The sequence below is a fragment of the Phalaenopsis equestris genome, unplaced genomic scaffold (genome assembly GCF_001263595.1).
Source record: "Phalaenopsis equestris unplaced genomic scaffold, ASM126359v1 Scaffold001091, whole genome shotgun sequence".
Taxonomy (NCBI): Eukaryota; Viridiplantae; Streptophyta; class Magnoliopsida; order Asparagales; family Orchidaceae; genus Phalaenopsis; species Phalaenopsis equestris.
In genome coordinates, this window is record NW_018165530.1 from 213,666 (window position 1) to 233,767 (window position 20,102).

Sequence of the window (20,102 nt, forward strand, 5' to 3'; positions counted from 1 at the left end):
TGCAACTCCCCTATATATATATATATATATATAGAAGCTGGTAAGTAGCTGCAATGTCCGTCGTAAGACCCCTCTGACCCGATTTCGATCCTTACGAAAATGGATAGCACATATGGGGACCGGTATTCTCAAATACCACCCTTTTAAATAATATTTATATATGTATATATATGTATATATAAGAAATGTTTTCTATGGAGTCATGATTTAGGCATCATATCAAAACTTACCAAGCAGTTTCTAAAGATGTACAACTACAAAGAGAAGAAGGTTACATACTAGAACCAACCTAACGAAATGCTGAAGAAAGATCACTGTATTGCTTCTGATATGCTGGATTCACACATCGAAATATAGATGGTTTCTTCTTAGGCTTGGCCCCAAAGAGAAAATTACGCAGTGGAATATGAGCTTTTGATGGAAAATGCCTGAAGGGTCTGCTATGGTGCCTGCTTACCGGAGAACCCAAAAGTTCAAATTTCTTATGAAACTCAAACAAGATCTTGTCAACTTCAGTCTGAAGGCCCTTGACATGATCCAGACCAGCTTGCAATTCAGCAGCAACTTTGTTATTCTCACGTTGCATGTTTGAGACCTCTCCTTGAAATTTTGCTGCCTGAAAGGGAGATAACTGGACTCCATCAGATTCCAAACTTGAAGCAAGAGCAGCTGATATCTCCTCCTGTATGTTGCACAGAGAGTTGAATCTAGTTTGGGATTCTCCTTTCAGCAAATCGTTCTGTTCCAACCATACTTGCAGCTCAGTCTTTAAGTCTCTCAGTTGCTTGTCAATTGGTTCAGAATCTGAAGGAACACTGCCACTGCCATCATCAGAATTTCTCCCACTCAGTTTTTTAAATGCAGCCTGAAGATCATCGAACTCAAATTGAAATTTCTGCAATTGTTGGAAAAAAGAGCTGAACCGTAGCCAGAAATCCAAGTTCTCATCAAGCAGTGCATCAATTTCTCTTCGAAAGTTTTCCTCAACATGAGTAGTGGCTTGCCATGTATCTGTAGCTTCATATGCTAAGTCCTTTTTCACTGTGATTTGGGAAGATGAGCTTTCAGACATTATAGAGCCTGTAAGACTTGAGGCCTTCTCCTCATTCAAAATTTCAAGCTCATTTTCATTTCGGATCCTTTTCTGTTTGCTGAGCATTTGCTTCATTGATCTAAGTTCCTCGTCTTTGAATTCATTAGCCTTCTTTAACTCTTCTAATTGTGCTTTTGTTCCTAAAACGTAATCTTGATTTTTCTTCTCAACTTCAGAAAGCTTTTTCTTTAGTTGTTTATAGTTACGAAGGATGGATGTGTACTCTGCCAACAAGATCTTTTCCTTGTCTTCCACACCATTCAACAAAGGCTGTAGCAAATTGAGAGAATCATCTTGCTGAAAAGACTGAGACCCAGATTCTCTACTTAACTGAGCGGAACAATCCATATTTGCATGGACTGAACCATCCTCTTCATGCATCCCTTTGGTTTCCTTATCTCGAGGAATTTGAGGTTCCATGTTGAAAATATTGTTCTCTTTCTCTTGAGAAATGAATGCAATATTAGCCTCTTTAAGCTTGGGATCCTGCAGTTTCTCTGAATTATAAGCAGTGTCAAGAGGAGCATCTTCCAAACTTGTGGAAACATAAACATCAGCACCATTGGAAAATTTTTTAACATCCTGGATTTTCTGCAATTCCTCCTCATTTTGCTTTAATCTATCACTCAAACTACCTGAGGCCTCCATCCAAGTCAACTTCTCCTCTTCTAAACTCTCCACATGCTTGTGAAGCTCATCAGTTTCGGTTCTTAGGCTCTCTATTTGAGCATTCTGTGAAGTAGTTGTAAGTTCTAAACTAATGACTTTGTTTACAAGGTCATTAATCTTCTCTGCAAGTTCAACCAGAGACATGTCAGCACCAATCTGAACAAGAGCCTGATTTTGTTGGGGAACTTCTTCCTTGGTGGCACCATCCGAATTTATATCTTCACTTTCTTCAGGGATTAGTTTGATCTCTCCTTGGTCTTTCTTGAAAGATTTAAGCTTCTCTTTAGCCATCATTATTCTCCTTGATCCCATTCTTGTGAATTCTGCTGATCTTTTCTGATTTTCCTGCAAGTTGAGTAAGGTATCCTCACAGGATCTAAGGGCAGCGGTAGCCATCAGAGTGCGTGCTTCATCATCTTCAATTACCACACTTTTGCCAAACTCATCTTGCAGAAGATTAAGTTCCTCTTGCATTGATACTATGTGTCTTTCAATCTCCTGATATCTGGAGACTGCATTTTCATAAGAACTTCTGATAAATTCCTTCTCAGTCTGGAGAACCAAAATTTCCTTCTGAATCCTGTCTATCTCTTCTGGTACTCGGCTTCTATCAATCTTGGGAGGAATATGAGGCTCATCAAAGAATGGATTTCCATTTTTGTTGCTTAAGTTGTCCTGAGAGATATCTATTGCTAGCCTATTTAATCTACCAAAGTCTAAAGCTGTCAATGCTTTAGGTAAATGATTATCATCCTCATCTTGGACGTCAAACTGCACCTGGTCTGGAAAAGCTGTAGCTATGGTGTGGTTGGCCTTGTGCAACTCCCCTGAAATGTGATCATATCTTTCAGCTAATGCTCTATATGCTCTGTAAGTCTCTTCCACAAACTTTATGAGCTCTGGTCTCTTCTTGAAGTACAGCTCTGCCTTCTTTGAGAAGGAATCCGCATCCTCTTCAATAATCTTGAGCATTGACTTAACTCGGTCATCCATTTCTGCAGCCAAAACAAAAAAGACTCATTTTATAAATAAAAACAGGCCGTTGAAAAGGACTAGCAAACTTGAGGAACACCATAGCTTAAAGCTTTTACATAAAACTGACTTAAAACTGGCTCCATAAACTGGTTAAAAAATAAGTCATTAACTGATTGCTGGAAAAAGGTTCATCATGATTCACAAACATGTTTAATCTATTTACACGCAGCAAAATATAGTTAGTAAGCAATCCAGCTTACCACCAGCATGTTAAAGAGGAGTATGATCTTCATCTAAGCTTAAATAGAGACAAATATTACGTAGGGCATAACCTTAACAGTAGGAACCAAGAAAGAAAGTAGGGGTGAGCATTATTTGGCCAAAATCAAACTAAACTAAGCTCATTTGATTGAGTTGGTTTGATTTTAAAATGACAATTCAGTTTTTTGTTTTAAAAATTTTAATATTTAGTTTTTGGTTTGGTTTTAATATCCATTAAACCAAGGAAACCGAAAAACCGAATAATATTATTATTAGGAAATTAAATTCATTTAGGAAAAAAAACGGAGCATATGACATTTATTTTAGATTAGTTTGAATTTTTAATTTAAAAGGATGAAGAGAAAAGAAAGAGAAATAATTATTTTTTAATTTTAAAATAAAACTTTAGCTTTTAATAATCTTAGGCAATTGCTAAATTTTGGTTTTCTCCAAATCTAACTGATTAAACCAAATTATATTTCGGTTCAATTTGGATTAATTTTAACAAAAATTTGATCAGTTCGGTTTTTGTAAATTATATATTTTGATTTCATTCGGCTTGAGTAACTTGTGAACCAATTCATCCACATTAACTGATTGCACACCCCTAAATAAAAGAGTCGGCCAAGAAAATCAGAATATGTTCACATGAAATGCAAAGATCAAGCCATACCCTTCCTAAACCAGCAGCTCATAAAATGAACATTTGTGAGTTCTTTCAACCATTCTATATATAACAATTAGAGAACCTTAGGTCCGGTTTATTAAACATCACCAATATGTCACCTATGGTAAACCTTATGGCAAGAAGTCTTGAAAGCTTCACCATCATACTCAAAGTCGCATTATCCTAAAAGCAGCCATCATTCACTGAACAAGGGATTTTAGAAGCCATAATTGAGCACCAGAATCACCATGGATCTATGTCAACTAATAATAGGCTTTGGTGAGACTACAGTTCAATTTGGGCAGCTTTCTATCTAAATTGTGTTTTAGACTGCCATCATAATTCTATTTGGGAATTGCTTTCTAAAATTTTTGTTGGGCGAGCAGTTTTTTCCAACTACATAGGCTGTAAGAAAGTTGTTGTGGCTTTTTGAAAAAAATAAATATTTATAATTCATGCCACAATATTTTAAGTAGTTTTCCTTGCCACTGCTTTATAACCAACTTTATAAAAGTCTACAGCTGTCCCTAGCAGCCCCTGCATCAGCATGAATAATAGGCTTGAGCTCAGTGTGTTGGGAAGACAAGCCCAAGAGTTAGATGGGACAATGAGCAGGGCAATTTGAGACAATAAAAAACCATTTCTATGGCTTCAGCAGTAACATTTATTGTATTGGTTAACAGGAGATGCAATCCTTCAAAGTGCTATTAAACGTCCTTAAATATAAGCAGCCGATAGCTGATAGAAGATCAAGGCATCATTCTGTGAAGTTAGCGAGTAATGTCCCATGACAGGAACCAGTAAACAGTAAAGCTTCCACTAATCATGCCTTTGCATGTTATAGATAAGGTTGGCTTAATCTTACATTAATTCTTTTTTACATTTTTAAAAGGTATAAAATTCATGGCTTTAACATCTATGATAAAAATTAGTTAGAGAGGATTAGGAAGGAGGGGATGATCTAAAGTTAAATGAATATATGCTGTTCAGAAAATTTATCAGACTAAATAAGAATGAATGAAAAATGATGATTCCAAAATTCTAATGATCATGATAATGATGAGCGCATTTGATACCCTCGGTACCTTTACAGCATATGAAAAGATAAAGCAGACTAAATCTATTCAGGAAAGCATCACCAGTGACACCAAAACATTCAAACGGTATGAACATAATATCTTAATTAAAAGAAAATAATGTCTCTGTGGCTAGTTTTTGGCTTTAGCCAATGAAATATGTGTATCTTGTATATACACAGGCCGAGCTCCTCCAAAATATAACGGCAGGGATCCAGGAATCTTAAATAAAACTATTAAAAAAAAAAGCAAAAAAACATCCAGCTGAGGATACAAACCCCTGTTAGCAACAGTTCTCCCAATTTATAAACAGCAAAGTTTCTGCGCTTGAGCTCGTACTGATGAGTTCAAGGTCAGAGGATTTTAAAGGCCTGCAGGCACTTTCCCATCATATATGTCAAAGGCCAAAATGGACAGTTTCTTCAATAAACCAGTCAAACACCAAAATAAATAAGCTCAGCTCAGTTGGGTAAAAGCAGAGGTTGACTTGTCAAGAAAAATAAAGGGCATTACATATACAACACACAATTATTATGTATTAGATGTGTATTAGGTTTCCATAACCCTTATTATTTATTAATTCCCCTTATTCTGTATTATGTAGTTTCCTTTTTATATTTATTCTGTTTTTTATTTCTTTCCTTATTTGAGTCCATCGTAATTGAGTTTAAATACCCTTCTTTGTATCAATGAGAAATGTATCAATGAGAAATATGCTGCCTTGATCACCAATTCAACATAATATCAGAATCATGGCTCTAACCCTAGAGGTCCCATCCAAGCCATTCGCCACCTGCAGGTCTTCTGCCTGCAGAATTCATCCTGCCGATTTCCACAGATCTACAATTTTCTTCCTGCCGTTTCTCCAAATCTGCAATTTTCCACAGATCTGCAATTTTTTTTTCCTGCCATTTTCTTAGTGCAGTTTTTCAGAATTCATTTATATGTGAATTCCTGCCAATCGTGAACTATTCCTGCCGCTGATCCTCAGCCTTGGGCTCTAACAAACAGCTGGCCTTCCTTCTACATGCAGCTTTCTTTTGCCGTAACCCTACCAGAATTAATCAATGATCAAAATCTTAACATCTCCTTTGGCTCAGTCGAAATTATAGTAGATTCCTCCAACTCTGAACCACTTTCAGAATGTATTCTTGATTCCACCGAGGATCAACTCCCATTTACACTCCGCTGCAGACCGGAGGATTGGAAACCAACATGAATTTCTTAAACAGAACCCATAAACTAAACGACAGTAACTTTCTCCAATAATCCCAAGCAGTATTTTTGGTCATCAAAGGACGTAAAAAGTTTGGTTACCTCACAAGTATGGTTCATGAGCCTCCAAAACTGACCCAACTTATGGAGCTTGAGAAGTAGAGAACTCCATGGTCATGTCATGGCTGATCAACTCTATGAAAACGTCAATTGATCATTCAAATATGTTTCTCTCTTCAGTTAGTGTCCTCTGGACGGTTGTCCGTGATACCAACTCAGAGTAGGAAACTTTGACCAACTCTATGAGATGTCTAAGAAAATCTGGAAGACAAAACAGGGTCAATGACCGTGACCAGTACAATAATGACTTTGTTGCACTATGGATAGAGTGCGACCTGTAATACGACTAAACATGGGATTCTCCGGCCGGTCTTTCTCTCTTCTAGAAGATTATAGAAAAGGATCGAATGTTTCAATTCTTGGTTGGCCTTAACAAAGACCTTGGCGAGTCTGAGGTTGTATTCTTGGTCTGGACCCTCTTCCCTCTGCTCGAGCTGCCTTCACTGAGTGTCGTTGGGAAGAGAGCCGGAGACTTGTCATGCTTGAAACTTCTCCTCCTTCAGCTAAATCGTCTGCCTTGATCTCAAATCGTGCTCAACCCTCTTCCATCCCCCCTTGTGTCGGTCACCCCACTTGTGATTACTGTCACAAACCCAATCACACTCAGGACAAGAGTTTGAAGCTTCACAACAAACCGACAAACAAATATTCATCCAAATCCTCTGCTACCAAGGGCCTCAAGACGATGTTTGAATCTATCATGCTTCAACCAATTCCTACCCAGAACATCCCAGAATCCTCTGAATCCCTGAAAAACCAAATGGAACAATTGATCAAACCACTTTGAGCCAATCAATTTTCTGCGAGTGCATCTACCCCCACATCCGACAGGGCATTCTACCTATGGCTTCAGGGTTTTTTCCTCCTCTAGTCAATGGATTGTTAATTCAGGTGCAACGGATCACAAGACTGGATGTTTGCAAATTTTCTCAACTTAATATCCATGCTCAGGGAAAGATATTATCAGAATTGTCGAAGGCTCTTATAGTTCTATTGCTAGTAAAGGATTGGCTGTACTAATGACCAGTCTAACTCTGGAATTTGTGCTACATGTTCCTTTGTTGCAATGTAGCTTGGTAAATATCAACAAATTGACAAATGATATTAACTGTGTTGCTAATTTCTCTTCTGATGATTCTATTTTTCAGGATCATCGTTCGGAAAGGATGATTAGAACTGCTAAGTGGGTAGTTAAACTTTACTACTTCCAAAAGAAGAGCACGAATGGTGAGAAAACAACTCTCAGGAGTTGTAGCTTATCTCGAGTCATTGAATGTCTTATTATGTTATTGCACTGTCGTTTCATTCATCTTAGTTTCCAATTAAGCTTTTTTATAAATCAAAATAAACATTTAACATGTTACTCAAAAAATCTATATCAATATCATATCAAGATCATTTCATATCTATACATTCGTCACAAGAACACTGTCTAAAAGTTTATATCAATTAAGATACTTCAATATCAATATCTTTTTTCATATACGTGCACGAGTATCTTAGTGTTCCCCCACTAGTACCATTAAGAGGGGACTACATCATAATCAGTCATGCATATACAAGAATTTTATCAAAATCATTATCTACTAAAATATATTTCATTCTCATTTGTGTATCAGCCAACATATTTATAAATCATTTAAAAAATATTGTGCACATATCATTCATACAAATATGAACAAAAATTCACTAGAATTCAAAATCACAAACTTACAGTAATTTCAATATAACCAAAAAAATAGTATCAATAAATACATTTAGCCTAGAAAACACAACATATCACTATAATATAAGAACATGAGTACTCATCTTAATCACAAATGATTTTCTTTGTTTTTAATGTTTGTCACCACCTCCAAGTTACCACCTATAAAATAAAAAATATTCAAGTTACTCAATTATTATTATTATTATTATTAACTTAATTATCAATTAGCAAATTTCATCATATTATTTAATTAAGATTTTCAATACTCGAACTTTAGGCTTAATCATTGAAATTAATACTTATAACAATTTCATTAATTTAAGAAAATTCTTTATTTTTCTTTACTGTCACTACCCTTTCTAGAATCAAAGTGAAACTTCTCTAGGTTGGATCCCAATTTCATTAAACCCTATTATTAATAATATATAATATACTTAGTTCATTTAATTAAAACCCTCACCTCTCGCAAAGACTCGACTCGACTCGGCTCATGCTCCGACCCTTCCCTTTCTTCTTCTTTGGCTCGATCACACATGAAAGAATGTTACTGTGTGCGAAGAATCTTCTTTCGCACTCGCCAACTCCTTTGCTCAACTGCGGTGCCGCCTTCTTTGTCAAGGCTCGGTTGAAGCCCTCTGTTGCGAGAGCGTCTCAACATGACACCTTCTACCTCTCCTCTATTGTCACCGAAGCAGTCTCCTCCCCCGCTAGACAGAGACGCCGCTTCTGCCCAAATTCTCACTTTATCCTTGCTGCTCGGCTCCAGGTAGGTTGGTTTTCGACTCAAATAGGTGAGTTTGCCTCTCCGACTTTCTGAGCTCCACTCACTTCCTCTCCCGCTATGTTTTGTTCATTTCCTCTCCCTTCCTCGTTCAGTTTAAGGACCCCTCAATTCCCCTACTTCGGTTTCATGATCTTCTCGCTTCTTCTCCTCTTTCCATTCATTTGACTCGACCCCTCCCTTCCTCTTCCATGATTCTTTCTTTCTCTTCCCTTATGTACAAAACAGTTACAATCTTCCCCACTTACAAAAATTTCATTCTCGAAATTTATAAATAGACCTTAAGAAAATCAATAGTAGCTATCCACGAAGCTAGGGTCATTCATGAAAAGTAATCACTGTAAAGGTAAGAAAACATACTTCGAAACACAGATACTTCAAACACAGATATTGAAGCACGAGAACATGCTAAGAAAACACCAAACTAATCAGACCTCACCACCATCAGCAACAATAGGTTCTTCAGACTTACTACGAGTGAGGAAATATACCCGAGGTCGAACAGGTTGTCTTGATTGACCTTGGGTCGGAGCTGAAGCTATAGACTATCTTTTTTTATGTCCGCCTACAGACTACTGTGAAGGAACTCTACCGAATTTCTGGACTCAACGCTTTTCTATCCAAGAGATAGACAATATTTTGCTATATGAATAGACTGACGACATTAATAACAAGTATTAGAGCCAATCAAACATTCACATTTATATTGTCTTCTGCATTTGACACGAGTTGCTCTATTACCCGGAGTCATGCCTCTACTAACTCCACCCAATTATTCTTGGACTTCTTCTCATTGGATCCTTCTAAGTGATCTACATGTTCTTCTGCAGTTTTCCTCTTGAGTATCTCCTTATATTTCTGATTAAGCAGATAGTCGATCTTCACTCCTCTAGCCCGTTCCACTAATATCGAGTATTCATCGATTTCTAAAAGCACCAATGGCTGTTTGATATAATCATATAATTTCGAAAGACATATATAACACTTTTCTTCTGTAGTAGTGATCTGTTGTGGCGCATACCTCGATAGTGCAGTGAATTACTACTTCCTACTGCATAACTCTTTTCTCTACTTGCCTCAACTTAATGAACCTATCCTGCATCTGTCGTCGAACGAATAGAGGTACAAACCATTCTATGAATAGCTTCATGAATTCCTCCCAACTAACCATTGTGCTGGATATGACCCATAACCTGTCCTGATACTACCCATGTCACCACCTTTTTGCTTCTCCATCCAACACAAATGTCGACAATCGAATTCTTCTTTCCTCCGGGCAAGTCATGCTATCTAGTATCTTCTCTATTTTCATATTAGCCAGTTCTCCGCTTCAATTAAGTTTTCAATTCCCTTGAACAACAGTGGATGCAGATCTTGAAATATCTTCAAGTACGTATCTACAACGATAATATCACTTCCATTATGCTGCAATCTAAACTCCTAAATTAGCTGAGTCATTACTGTCATCATTTGGGTGAAGACATTCACGTTCATATTTATAGTAGACACACCTTTTCATTTTTTATCGAATCTTCTTCTATGATTTCAGGTGTATCACTATACTTGAATGTATAATAACTATTTCTTTAAGTTAACTTTAATGTTTTTTATTTAAATTTTTTTATAATTATCCTATTGACTCTTTCATCAATATTCAATTAATTAATCCTAAACCTTCGACTCTGACATCACTTTTGTCATGAACCAGTCGGGCCTTGGAATTAACCAAGATGAGAACGAACGGTAAGACGATGGGAATTAAATTTTCTATATTAATTTTTCATTTAACAGATGGAATATCCACTAATTAAATTAAATTAAATTAAAATAGTAAAATTAGATTTACCTTGCTACAAATTATTCGCTCATTTGAAATATTTTCTATAAACGTTTTCTCATATGTCACTCATCTTTTAATCACTTAATTAACCAGAAAATTAAATTTAAAATAATAATGAACCAAATAAGTCAGTCGAATACGCATACTCATAAACTACAACAATACAAGAAATAAATAATATATATATATCAATTAAGTTTTATTATAAATCAATATAAACATTTAACATATTATTCAAAGAGTCTATATAAATTCATTTCATATTTATACAACATCACAGCAACACCATCTAAAAGTTTATACCAATTAAAATACTTCAATATCAATATCATTTTTCATATACGTGCATGGATACGTTAGTGTTCCCCCACTAGTATCATCAATGAGTGACTCCATCATAGTCAGTCATGCACATACAAATGTTCTATCAAAAAATATTATTTACTGAAATATATTTCATTCTCGTTTTATGTATCAGACAACATACTTATAAATCATTTAAATAATGCTATGCACATATCATTCATACAATATGAACAAAATTCACTAGAATTCAAAATCACGAGCTTGCAATAATTTTAATATAACCAAAGATAATACCAATAAATGTATTTGGTCTAGAAGCAAAATGCCATTATAATATAAGAACATGAGTACTTGATACACATAAATTATATAGTCTTTTTATACGCATTTTTATACCTATTTTTTAGATATTGCGTTTTAATGAAATATATTTATGTGTTTTTCTTTCAGGTACAATCAAATAAATAAAAATGATAAAATGAGTGAAAAAAAATAAATTTGGAGCAAAAATAAAGATGCAAAAATGAACTGAGGCGCCTAGGACTGGCGCTTACGTGCTAGTTAAACAGAGAGAGTCGCGCCTAAGCGTCAGGTACCTTGCGCTTAAGTTGCGCTTAAGCACCAAAAGTAGTTATTTGATGATTTATTTGATGATTCATTAAATTTAGATGAATTTTTGAAAATGTGTTTGAAGCAAACCTTGGTAAAAACGTGAGAAATAATTCATAGACAAGAAAATTCATTCAATTGGCTTTTGAAAGGAGGCAAATTCTAAAAGATTTAATAAATTGAGACACATTTTGAAAAGACACCAAAACACCCCTTAGATTTTTATTAAAGAAAACTTGGATCATCAAAGGAGGGGGGCGGCCAATCATCATCCATCCATCCAAAGTAACTGCCGCCACCACCGTCCATCGTCCTTGCCGCCGGTCACCTTTTCTTTTTATTTTGAGTTTTAGTTTGTATTGTGAGTGAAAGAAGAGAATTCAAAGAAACTTCAAGATAATTGATGGAGAGGATTTGAGATAAGTGTTTATCTTTGTGACTACATTTGATTTTCATTTAGACTTCTTGTTTGTATGCATAACTACTACTTTTAAACTTGTGTGGTTGTATTTTCTCCATGAATTCTAAAACAGTTTTCTTTATCTTTTTCTTTAAAATTATAAGTGATTAAGTATTGAAATGAAGTTTTGTGAACTATTAGACTTTAATGTTTGAAGAAGTTGTGGTGATTTTAAACCTTGTACTTCATTTATTTCTTGATTTGAACAATTAAGATGTTGATACCTATTGTGAGAACATGTAAGATGCGAGATTGTATTGACTCAGTCAACAAATGATAAGAATCACATTTGATTTCATGAATCACATTTGATTTCATGAATGAGAATGTAGTTTATGAGATTGAGTGCAAATAAATAGGAAAATAAACTTTGAAGGGTGTAGAATTAGAGGACTTTAGAGTGACAGGCTAAAACCCTAATTTGATTTATAATTTTATGTTCTGATACGATATGTTAGCCCCCAGGTGGAGGGAGAAGATGAAACTCTAGAGTGAGAGCTAGTATCTTCCCTACCTAAATCATCTTCAAAACTATTCAAACTATAAATTAGTCAATGTTCTTTATAGAATTTATAGTAAGGGTAAAGAACATTATTGCTCCTATTTGACACAACACAATTAGAATACTTCCATAACATAATTCTTATATTTTTTACTGATTCATGATAAGGAAAAATATATTTTATTTATATTGTCTTTATCTTGCAAGTATTTAGTTAAGTTAATTAGTTGCTTACTTTATTTTCAATTATCAAACATTACAAAAAGAATTGAATTTTCATTCCTATTATAGCATCTAGAGTTTAAGTAAGAATATTTTGCTAAGTAAAATTTTATTATCTAATTTTCTTTGTTTTGTAAGTTGCATATTGTTCGTTATCCCTGTGAGTTCGATATTCATGGCTTAATCTAAAAGTTACATATTACTTGATAATAATACGTCTACTTGCGTATTATCTCATATTTAAATATTAGAACTATATTCTTATTTGCTACATAGTAAAAAAATTACCTAGCTTTTGCTTAGGAGTAGCACTCACCTTAATCAGGGATGATTTTTTTTGCTTTTAGTATTTGTCACCATCTCCAAGTTGCCTCCTATAATATATAAAATATTTAAGTTACAAAATTTTATTATTATTATTATTATTATTATTAATTTAATTATCAATTAGCAAATTTCATTATATTATTTAATTAAGATTTCAATACTTGAACTTTAGGTTTAATCATTGATATTAATACTTATATTAATTTTATTAATTTAACAAAATTCTTTTTTTTTTCTTTATTGTCACTATCCTTTCTCGAATAAAAGTGAAACTTCTATTAGTTGAATCCTAATTTCATTAAACCCTATTATTAATAATTTATAATATACTTAATTCATTTAATTAAAGCCTTACCTCTCTCAATGGCTCGGCCCGACTTGGCTCACGCACTCTCATCCCTTCTCTTTCTTCTTCGACTCGATCACACGGTGTCGAATGTCACTATGCACGAAGAATCTTCTCCCGCACTCGCGTACTCATTTGCTTAACTGCGGCGTCGCCTTCTAGAGCTCAGTTGAAGCCCCTGCCTGCCCTTCTTCTTACTAAGCACGAGGGCTCAACTTTAGCTCCCTCCCGCACGAAGCTCGATGATGTCGCGAGTGTCAGGACACTTTTTTCCTCTCCTCTACTCGTCACCGAAGTAGTCTCCTCCGCTCGACAAAGACGTTGCTTCTGCCCAAATTCTCACTTTGTCCTCGCCACTCGGCTCCAGGTAAGTCAGTCTGCGACTTAAAAGGTGAGTTTGCCTCCCCGTCTTCCTAAGCTCCACTCACTTCCTCTCTCTCCCGCTATGTTCTGTTCATTTTCTCTCCCTTCATCTTTCAGTTTCACGACCCCTCAACTCCTCTTCTTCAGTTTCACGATCTTCTTGCTTCTTCCTCTTTCGTTCATTTGGCTCGACCCCTCCCTTCATCTTCCAAGATTCTTTGTTTCCCCTCCCTTATGTATAAAACCGTTACACTTCTAATATTGCAATTAGTGCTCTCTCGGGTAAACCTATTGAACTATAGCCTACTAATGTAAACATCAATCCATCCTGAATCTTTGTGTTTTTGGACCACCGAACTATGCTTCCCCTAAATAGTACTTCGCAAAGTTTGCTTCCAAAAATAAAATTGCTTTGCTCCTCTCGAGTGTGGTTTCATTCAATCAAAAGGTTAACTCTTTTGCTCCACCATGTAAGTCTTAAAATTGCATCATAGAATAAGAGAGGCCTCCAAATAGGAGACAGGCTCTGAGACTGTAAAAACACAAATTTAGAATATCATATTTACATTCATAATATGCTTGAAACTAAACGCCATCATCATTTAGTCATAAAAAAAGCAAAAAATTTAAATTGCCAAAGATCTTAAAAAAATTATAATGCAATGCTATGGGCTTGCATATTATGTTTAAAAATTTATATTTTGTTTTTATTTAGCTATGGAGAATTCTACTGGTTTGTGTGACACCTTAGGAATACCCTTGGGCTATTCCCACTTAAATAGCTCAGCTTGTGCCTCCTTGTTGGCTGCCTTCAAACTAAGAATTGCTCTCCCATTCTAGACAAGCTTAATGACAAAGTTGGCAACATAGAAAACTAAACTCTTAAAATTTGGGGGTACAATTTTAGTTTATAATATCTTCTAACAATAATTATATCTCTTAATGAATATGATTTGTTTTTCTCTCCAAATATGTCCTAAAGAATTACCTGATGAAATCTTCAATTTTTCAATGATAAGAGAGACTCATAAATATTTAGTCCTATTCTATGGAATCAAACTACCCTACCTAATAATAAGGTTGGAATTGACCTTAACTCTATATCCACACTTAATTTGTCGAGTAAAATTAAGGTCGTTTCATAGTTTTTTAAACTCCCATTCCTTCTCTCCAATTGGCATGCTCATGCATAAAGCTCTTCATGTTTTTCCTCATCAAACATTTCCTTGTTGTGGAAAAAGCATAAAAAACTGACCTTGCTTTTTAAGAAGAAAATTAAATCCAATATTGAAGACAGCTTTGCGATCTCCCTTACTCAAATCCTTGGTCCAATGGTTAATCATTTAACAATATAAATTCTTGTTATTTTTTTATATTCAATAAACCTGCTAACACTCCCCTCTTATATGCTATCACAAAATCGTTCCTGAGAATGACTGAGACCTACCTTATTCGCTAAGCATGGCCTTATACACCAAACAAGGTTAACGCTGCTTGTTTGTTGTTTCTGATCTAATCCATTAAGCAATCAAAACTCTATTCCTTATTACCTCCAGTTGTTTTATTCTATTTGGCGGGAAAGTAATGCTAAAACATTCAATAATAACTCCAAATCTCTAATTCGCACAGCTAGCATTCTTTTTTCTTACTTTAAGAACCATGAATCCACTAAGAAACCCCATTTTTCCCTAACCCCTTCAATTAAAATCAGATGTGATTAAAATTTGCGGTTTCAGAGTATCAAAACCTTCCTATTTTAGTTTGAATTCCACTACCAAAAGCTTTGAATACCCTTTTTGTCTGGAAATAATCAGATAAAGACACATAGACCAGTAAAACATAAATCATTCAGATATATTAAGAAAAAACACAAAAAACTCCAACATGCGGATTGGGAGTTTTGGAAAAGAGAAAAGAAAGTTTTCACTTTCTTATGATTGTAAGCGTAAGATAAGCATAAAATAAAGAAATATAGAAGAGCGTTTTCGTCAATAAGCCACAATTTCTTTCCCTCATGATTTGAGCAGGAAGAGGGCAGAATAATCTGGATGAGTAAAACTAGGCCTGTGTTTTTAAAAAAGCAGAATTAAATTACCTAAATCCAAAGGAGACCATACATATCATATCAAATGGATATTAAATATTAAATGAGAACCTTAACAGTTGTTTTATTTTTTTTTTGTTTTTTTAATAATTAAAAAAAAAATTAATCATTAAAAAAAAAAGTGCAGCCCAACTCCTCGCCGACCACTGCGTGAGGTCATCAATTTGACGCTTACAGTTGATAAATCCGTATAAATATCTTAAGAAAATCCATAAAAATCATTATCTAAGAAAAAAATCAAAATCGAGTAGATCTCAATCCATCATGCCCCTTCATTAAATTGCAGAAAATTGAAGAAATAGATGCATATATAAGCTCCCCATGAGAAACTCAATCTTCAATCTTCAAAACAGCCGAACGATCATCATCCCAGCCATCGAACATACAAAAAAAAGAGCGAGAACGAGAAGAAACTCGACGGCATATCGAAAACTCACCATGGAGAATATTTTCGAGCCATTTGGACTGACTTGTGCGGATATGACTCGCCCACCACCACGAGTACGCATTGCTCGCCGCCCTCCGCAACATCTCGCTGCTCCGCCACGCGCTCCCGAACCCTATAAATCCCCCGCCGATCGCACAAAATGGAAAAAAAAAACTCCAGCAAATTAGCATCCAAAAAAGTGAAACAAAAACAAAACGGAATCTCGATAGAGAGAGTCAATCCACACCTCAACTGAATTCCAACGGAAAATAGCTAAAAATAGATGGATACGCGGAGACAGCGCCGACAGTAGTTGTGGGAATAGATGAAAATCTAGAAGAGCATAGAGAATAAGGAGAAGAAGGAGAAGAAGGGAGAAGAGGAAAGGAGGCATCGCTGAGACAGACGGCTTCTTTCCGCTTTTCTTTCCGCGGGATGTATGCTTCGCTGTAAGTGTCGCTGAGATAATTGGAAAAATACGTGAAAAGGCGATCGAGAAGAGCGAACGAGGCCGAAGTAGCTGCGTGCGGGCCACGTCGGGGGAAGCCGGGCAACCCGTCCAACCCGAACATTTGTAATAAATTATTGAATTTTTATAAGAAAAAAATGTCACAGAAATATTTATATTAATTATTATAATTTTATAATACACGTCGTATAATTCAAATGTTTCTAATGCTGTCCATCTAGAGTGAACCAACCATAAGATGGACAAATGAGCCAGAGCGTTAATCGATTGCTCGGCCTAAATGACAGACAAATTGAAAACTCAGATAAGGTTAGAGTAGTAGAACACGAAACGAGGACGCAAAGATCGATCGAGATTATTAGTAAATCGACTAAGGTATCTCGCAGGAAAAAATCAGCTAGTGGGAGGAAGAAACAACGAATAACCGTTAACTCCACAACATGTAGTTGATCGATAAGGTATCAGCCGATTAAAAAACAACAGGGGTGTCATTGTCATTTCATAGTATCTTTACTCATTTATATTTTAAAAGAAATCATTATTAAAAAAAAAACCTCAAAACATGAATCTATCTTTATGAGAAAAAAGTCATATTCAAGCTAGAATATGCTTAGAGTAGTCAACTTTGACTTGAGATTTACATATGTTATAGTAAGTTGGGAAAGCTAGGCCCATGATGTAACAATCCCTTGAAATGCTTTAAAGCGCATGAATGGTTTGTTTGTTTCGAAAAGTATATAAATTGCATCCCCATAAAATTTTATAAATATTTAACATACTTGAAATACTATAAATTACAAAAAAATACAAGAAAATATTATATATCCCATAACACTTAATAAAAAAAAATTATTGTTGAATTTCAGATTATCTTCTTGTGAACACGTCTCGAGTGTTAGAACTTGTAAAGAGAGAAGTGAGATGAGAGATTCAAAGAGAGAATTGACATATGTAAGAACCCCCAAATTTGAGAATCTAAAAAACGACAGAATCCAAAAGTCGGTCTCTTTATTAATGTCTTGACTTCCAATTTATAGATGTTGGAGAATACAAGTACATGTAAGGAAAGGGTACATTCTATATCTGTTTTAAATAATTGAATTCAAATTAAATGGTAATAAGTAATAAACGGTGGCATCTGGTAAATTGACATGTCCTTAAACAGGTTATTTTTGCTCCTATATTTTATACTTATTTTTTATGACATTACACTTTAATAAATATATTTTTTATTTTTTTGATACAGGTATAACATGTTAAGCAATTGGAGCGAACTGGAGCAAAAACAGAGTGAAACGGAGCAAATGGAGCAAAGGAGATTTGGACTTGAACGGATGCCTATACGCCAGCTTCTGGTGCTTAGGCGCCGAACCCCATAGAATTTTCAGAAAAGCTGGCGTCATGACGCCGCATCTTAGCACTTAGGCGCCCGTTGTTTTAACAGCCGACAAAGAAGGTGGCGCCTATGCGCCAGAACCATATGGGCAACTTTTCCAGTGGTTTTTCATGTAAAAAAAGATGGTTTTAGAGCAGAGATTCATTAGAGGCGAGGAGAAAAAACTTTTGGGAGTTCAAGTAAGGAGATAGAGTGTAGGGATATCAAGGAAAAGTGAGAGTTTTTTATTGTTCTCTTTATTGTTTTCTCTGTTTCAACTTAAAATTGTGTTAGACGTGCAAAGATTTGTTGTGAGATTGCAAGGTGAACGATGTGTGGTGGATCATTTTTTCATTTCTCAAGGAAGAAAAGATAAGTTCTTGTATTTACGTTGCCTTGTATTGAAGTATTTTATAATAGTTAACTTTGTTTTCATACAAGATGATTTGCTTTGTGATTTTCTCCATGAGATCTAAGTAGTTTACTTGTTTCCTTCCTTTTGTAATGAATTAGCAGTATTTGTAGGGAGTAATTTAATTAGAATCTTGCTACAACAATGAATGTGATGGTAATTCATCTGTACTTCATTTACATTGTAATTTGGCCAGATGTAGTCTTAAAATTCGTTGTGAACCCATAAGATCCAGGAGAGTTATGGCTTCAATCAACTATTGATTGCCACACTAATTTTTAGGGTAAAAGAAAAGTAGTCTTGAGGTTAGTGCAAATATATAGGGAGACGATTTTAGCGGGGATAACTTGGAGGCTTCTAGGGTGACAGGAAGAAACAAGTGCTATGTTAACCTAGGTTCTTTATACACTTAGGAAAGGGTAAAGAATAGGAAAACTCCTATTTTTCTTTGATTTTAATTTAGGATTCTAGTTTAATTGCTTATACGAAACATGAAAATTAAAGCATGATAGTTTTTGATATTAAATTAACAGCAAGTAACCAACAATATTATTTGAAGATAGTTTAAAATCGTTAAAATAAAATAATGATTTATAAAGGTAAAAAAGAACAAATTAATTGTAATTAGTAAGATTTAAATTATTTCAATATTTGATTATAGGTTTTTTACCAGAGAAAAGCTATACAATCGAGTTGAGTTCAAGTTAAATACTCGTGCTTTTGTGCCGCATACCCCAACTTGTTGGTTGACATCCACGGTATAAGACCCCTTAGATCAGGGGGGTCGAATCCCCTCTGACACAGTTGGCTTTAAGGAAGTGGTAATTAAATTGTTAAACATATTAGGGGTGGCTAGAGTCTCGTATAACAACATCTGGCCTTTCCTTAAAAAAAAACTTGAAATTTTAAATTATAGTAGTATTCAATTTCTTCTAAATCTGATATATCCTATTACTTTTTCAGATTGATTTTATACTATAAGATTAAACAAAATGTTTTTTCTAATATTTAAGTTCATTTGATCATATTAAATTATTATGTCCATTTATTGCATATTTCAACTATTATAATATATATTGAATGTTATGAAAATAAGAATGAGATGGACTCCTTATATTGCTAGCATGTAATATTAGCTTTGATGTTGTTCTCTCATATATATAGTTCTCGCTGGAGACGCTAAGGTACTCGTGTATATAAATGAAAAATATTACTGATATTATTGAGTACTATAACACTATTGATCGATCATAATTGAATATTAAAATGTTGATTGATTCTTTTACATTGATGAGGTACATTTAACTAGAAGACCTTTTTGTTTTTCTTTCACGAAATCGTTGTTTAAAAACAAAAGTATTCACTAACTAATATTAGCTTATTGTATTTTACATAATCATGTTTAAGTTGTTAAATAAAAATGATTAATAGAGAGGAAATATTTACAAAAGATGAAGATAAATTGAGAAAAGCTAAATTTAACCAATTTAATTTAATTTCTTCTATATAGGTACTGTTTCAGTCGTTTTTGAATGATTAAATTTTCATTATAAAAGAAATAATTTATTTATTTTAAATTTTTTTTTTTGTTTCAGCCATAATAATTTTGTGTTGCTTTCCTACATTCAAACCATCCAATTCTTATATATTTACACATCTAACACCAAAAATTTATTTTTTTACATTTATATCAGATCAAAAATATAACCATACCCCTTTTCATGCAAGGGTAAGGTGGCAACTAGGGCTGTCAATTTAGCTCGTTGTTCGTGAAC

The 20,102-nt window shown here is 34.6% G+C and overlaps 1 protein-coding gene across 2 annotated transcripts; it reads right to left on the reverse strand.

The window, feature by feature from the left end:
* Positions 1-53: 53 nt before the first annotated feature.
* Positions 54-16,587, reverse strand: LOC110033091 (protein NETWORKED 2B-like). 2 transcript variants are annotated; one of them, XM_020736958.1, is made up of 3 exons: positions 16,319-16,587; positions 16,082-16,204; positions 54-2,757 (listed from the first exon to the last, which is right to left on the reverse strand). In XM_020736958.1, the coding sequence occupies exons 2-3, from the start codon at positions 16,173-16,175 to the stop codon at positions 290-292; spliced, it is 2,562 nt and encodes an 853-aa protein (XP_020592617.1). In that variant the 5' UTR covers positions 16,176-16,204; positions 16,319-16,587; the 3' UTR covers positions 54-289. The 2 variants fall into 2 exon arrangements, with proteins under 2 accessions (XP_020592617.1, XP_020592618.1); XM_020736959.1 differs by lacking the exons at positions 16,082-16,204; positions 16,319-16,587 and adding an exon at positions 15,541-15,567.
* Positions 16,588-20,102: the final 3,515 nt, after the last annotated feature.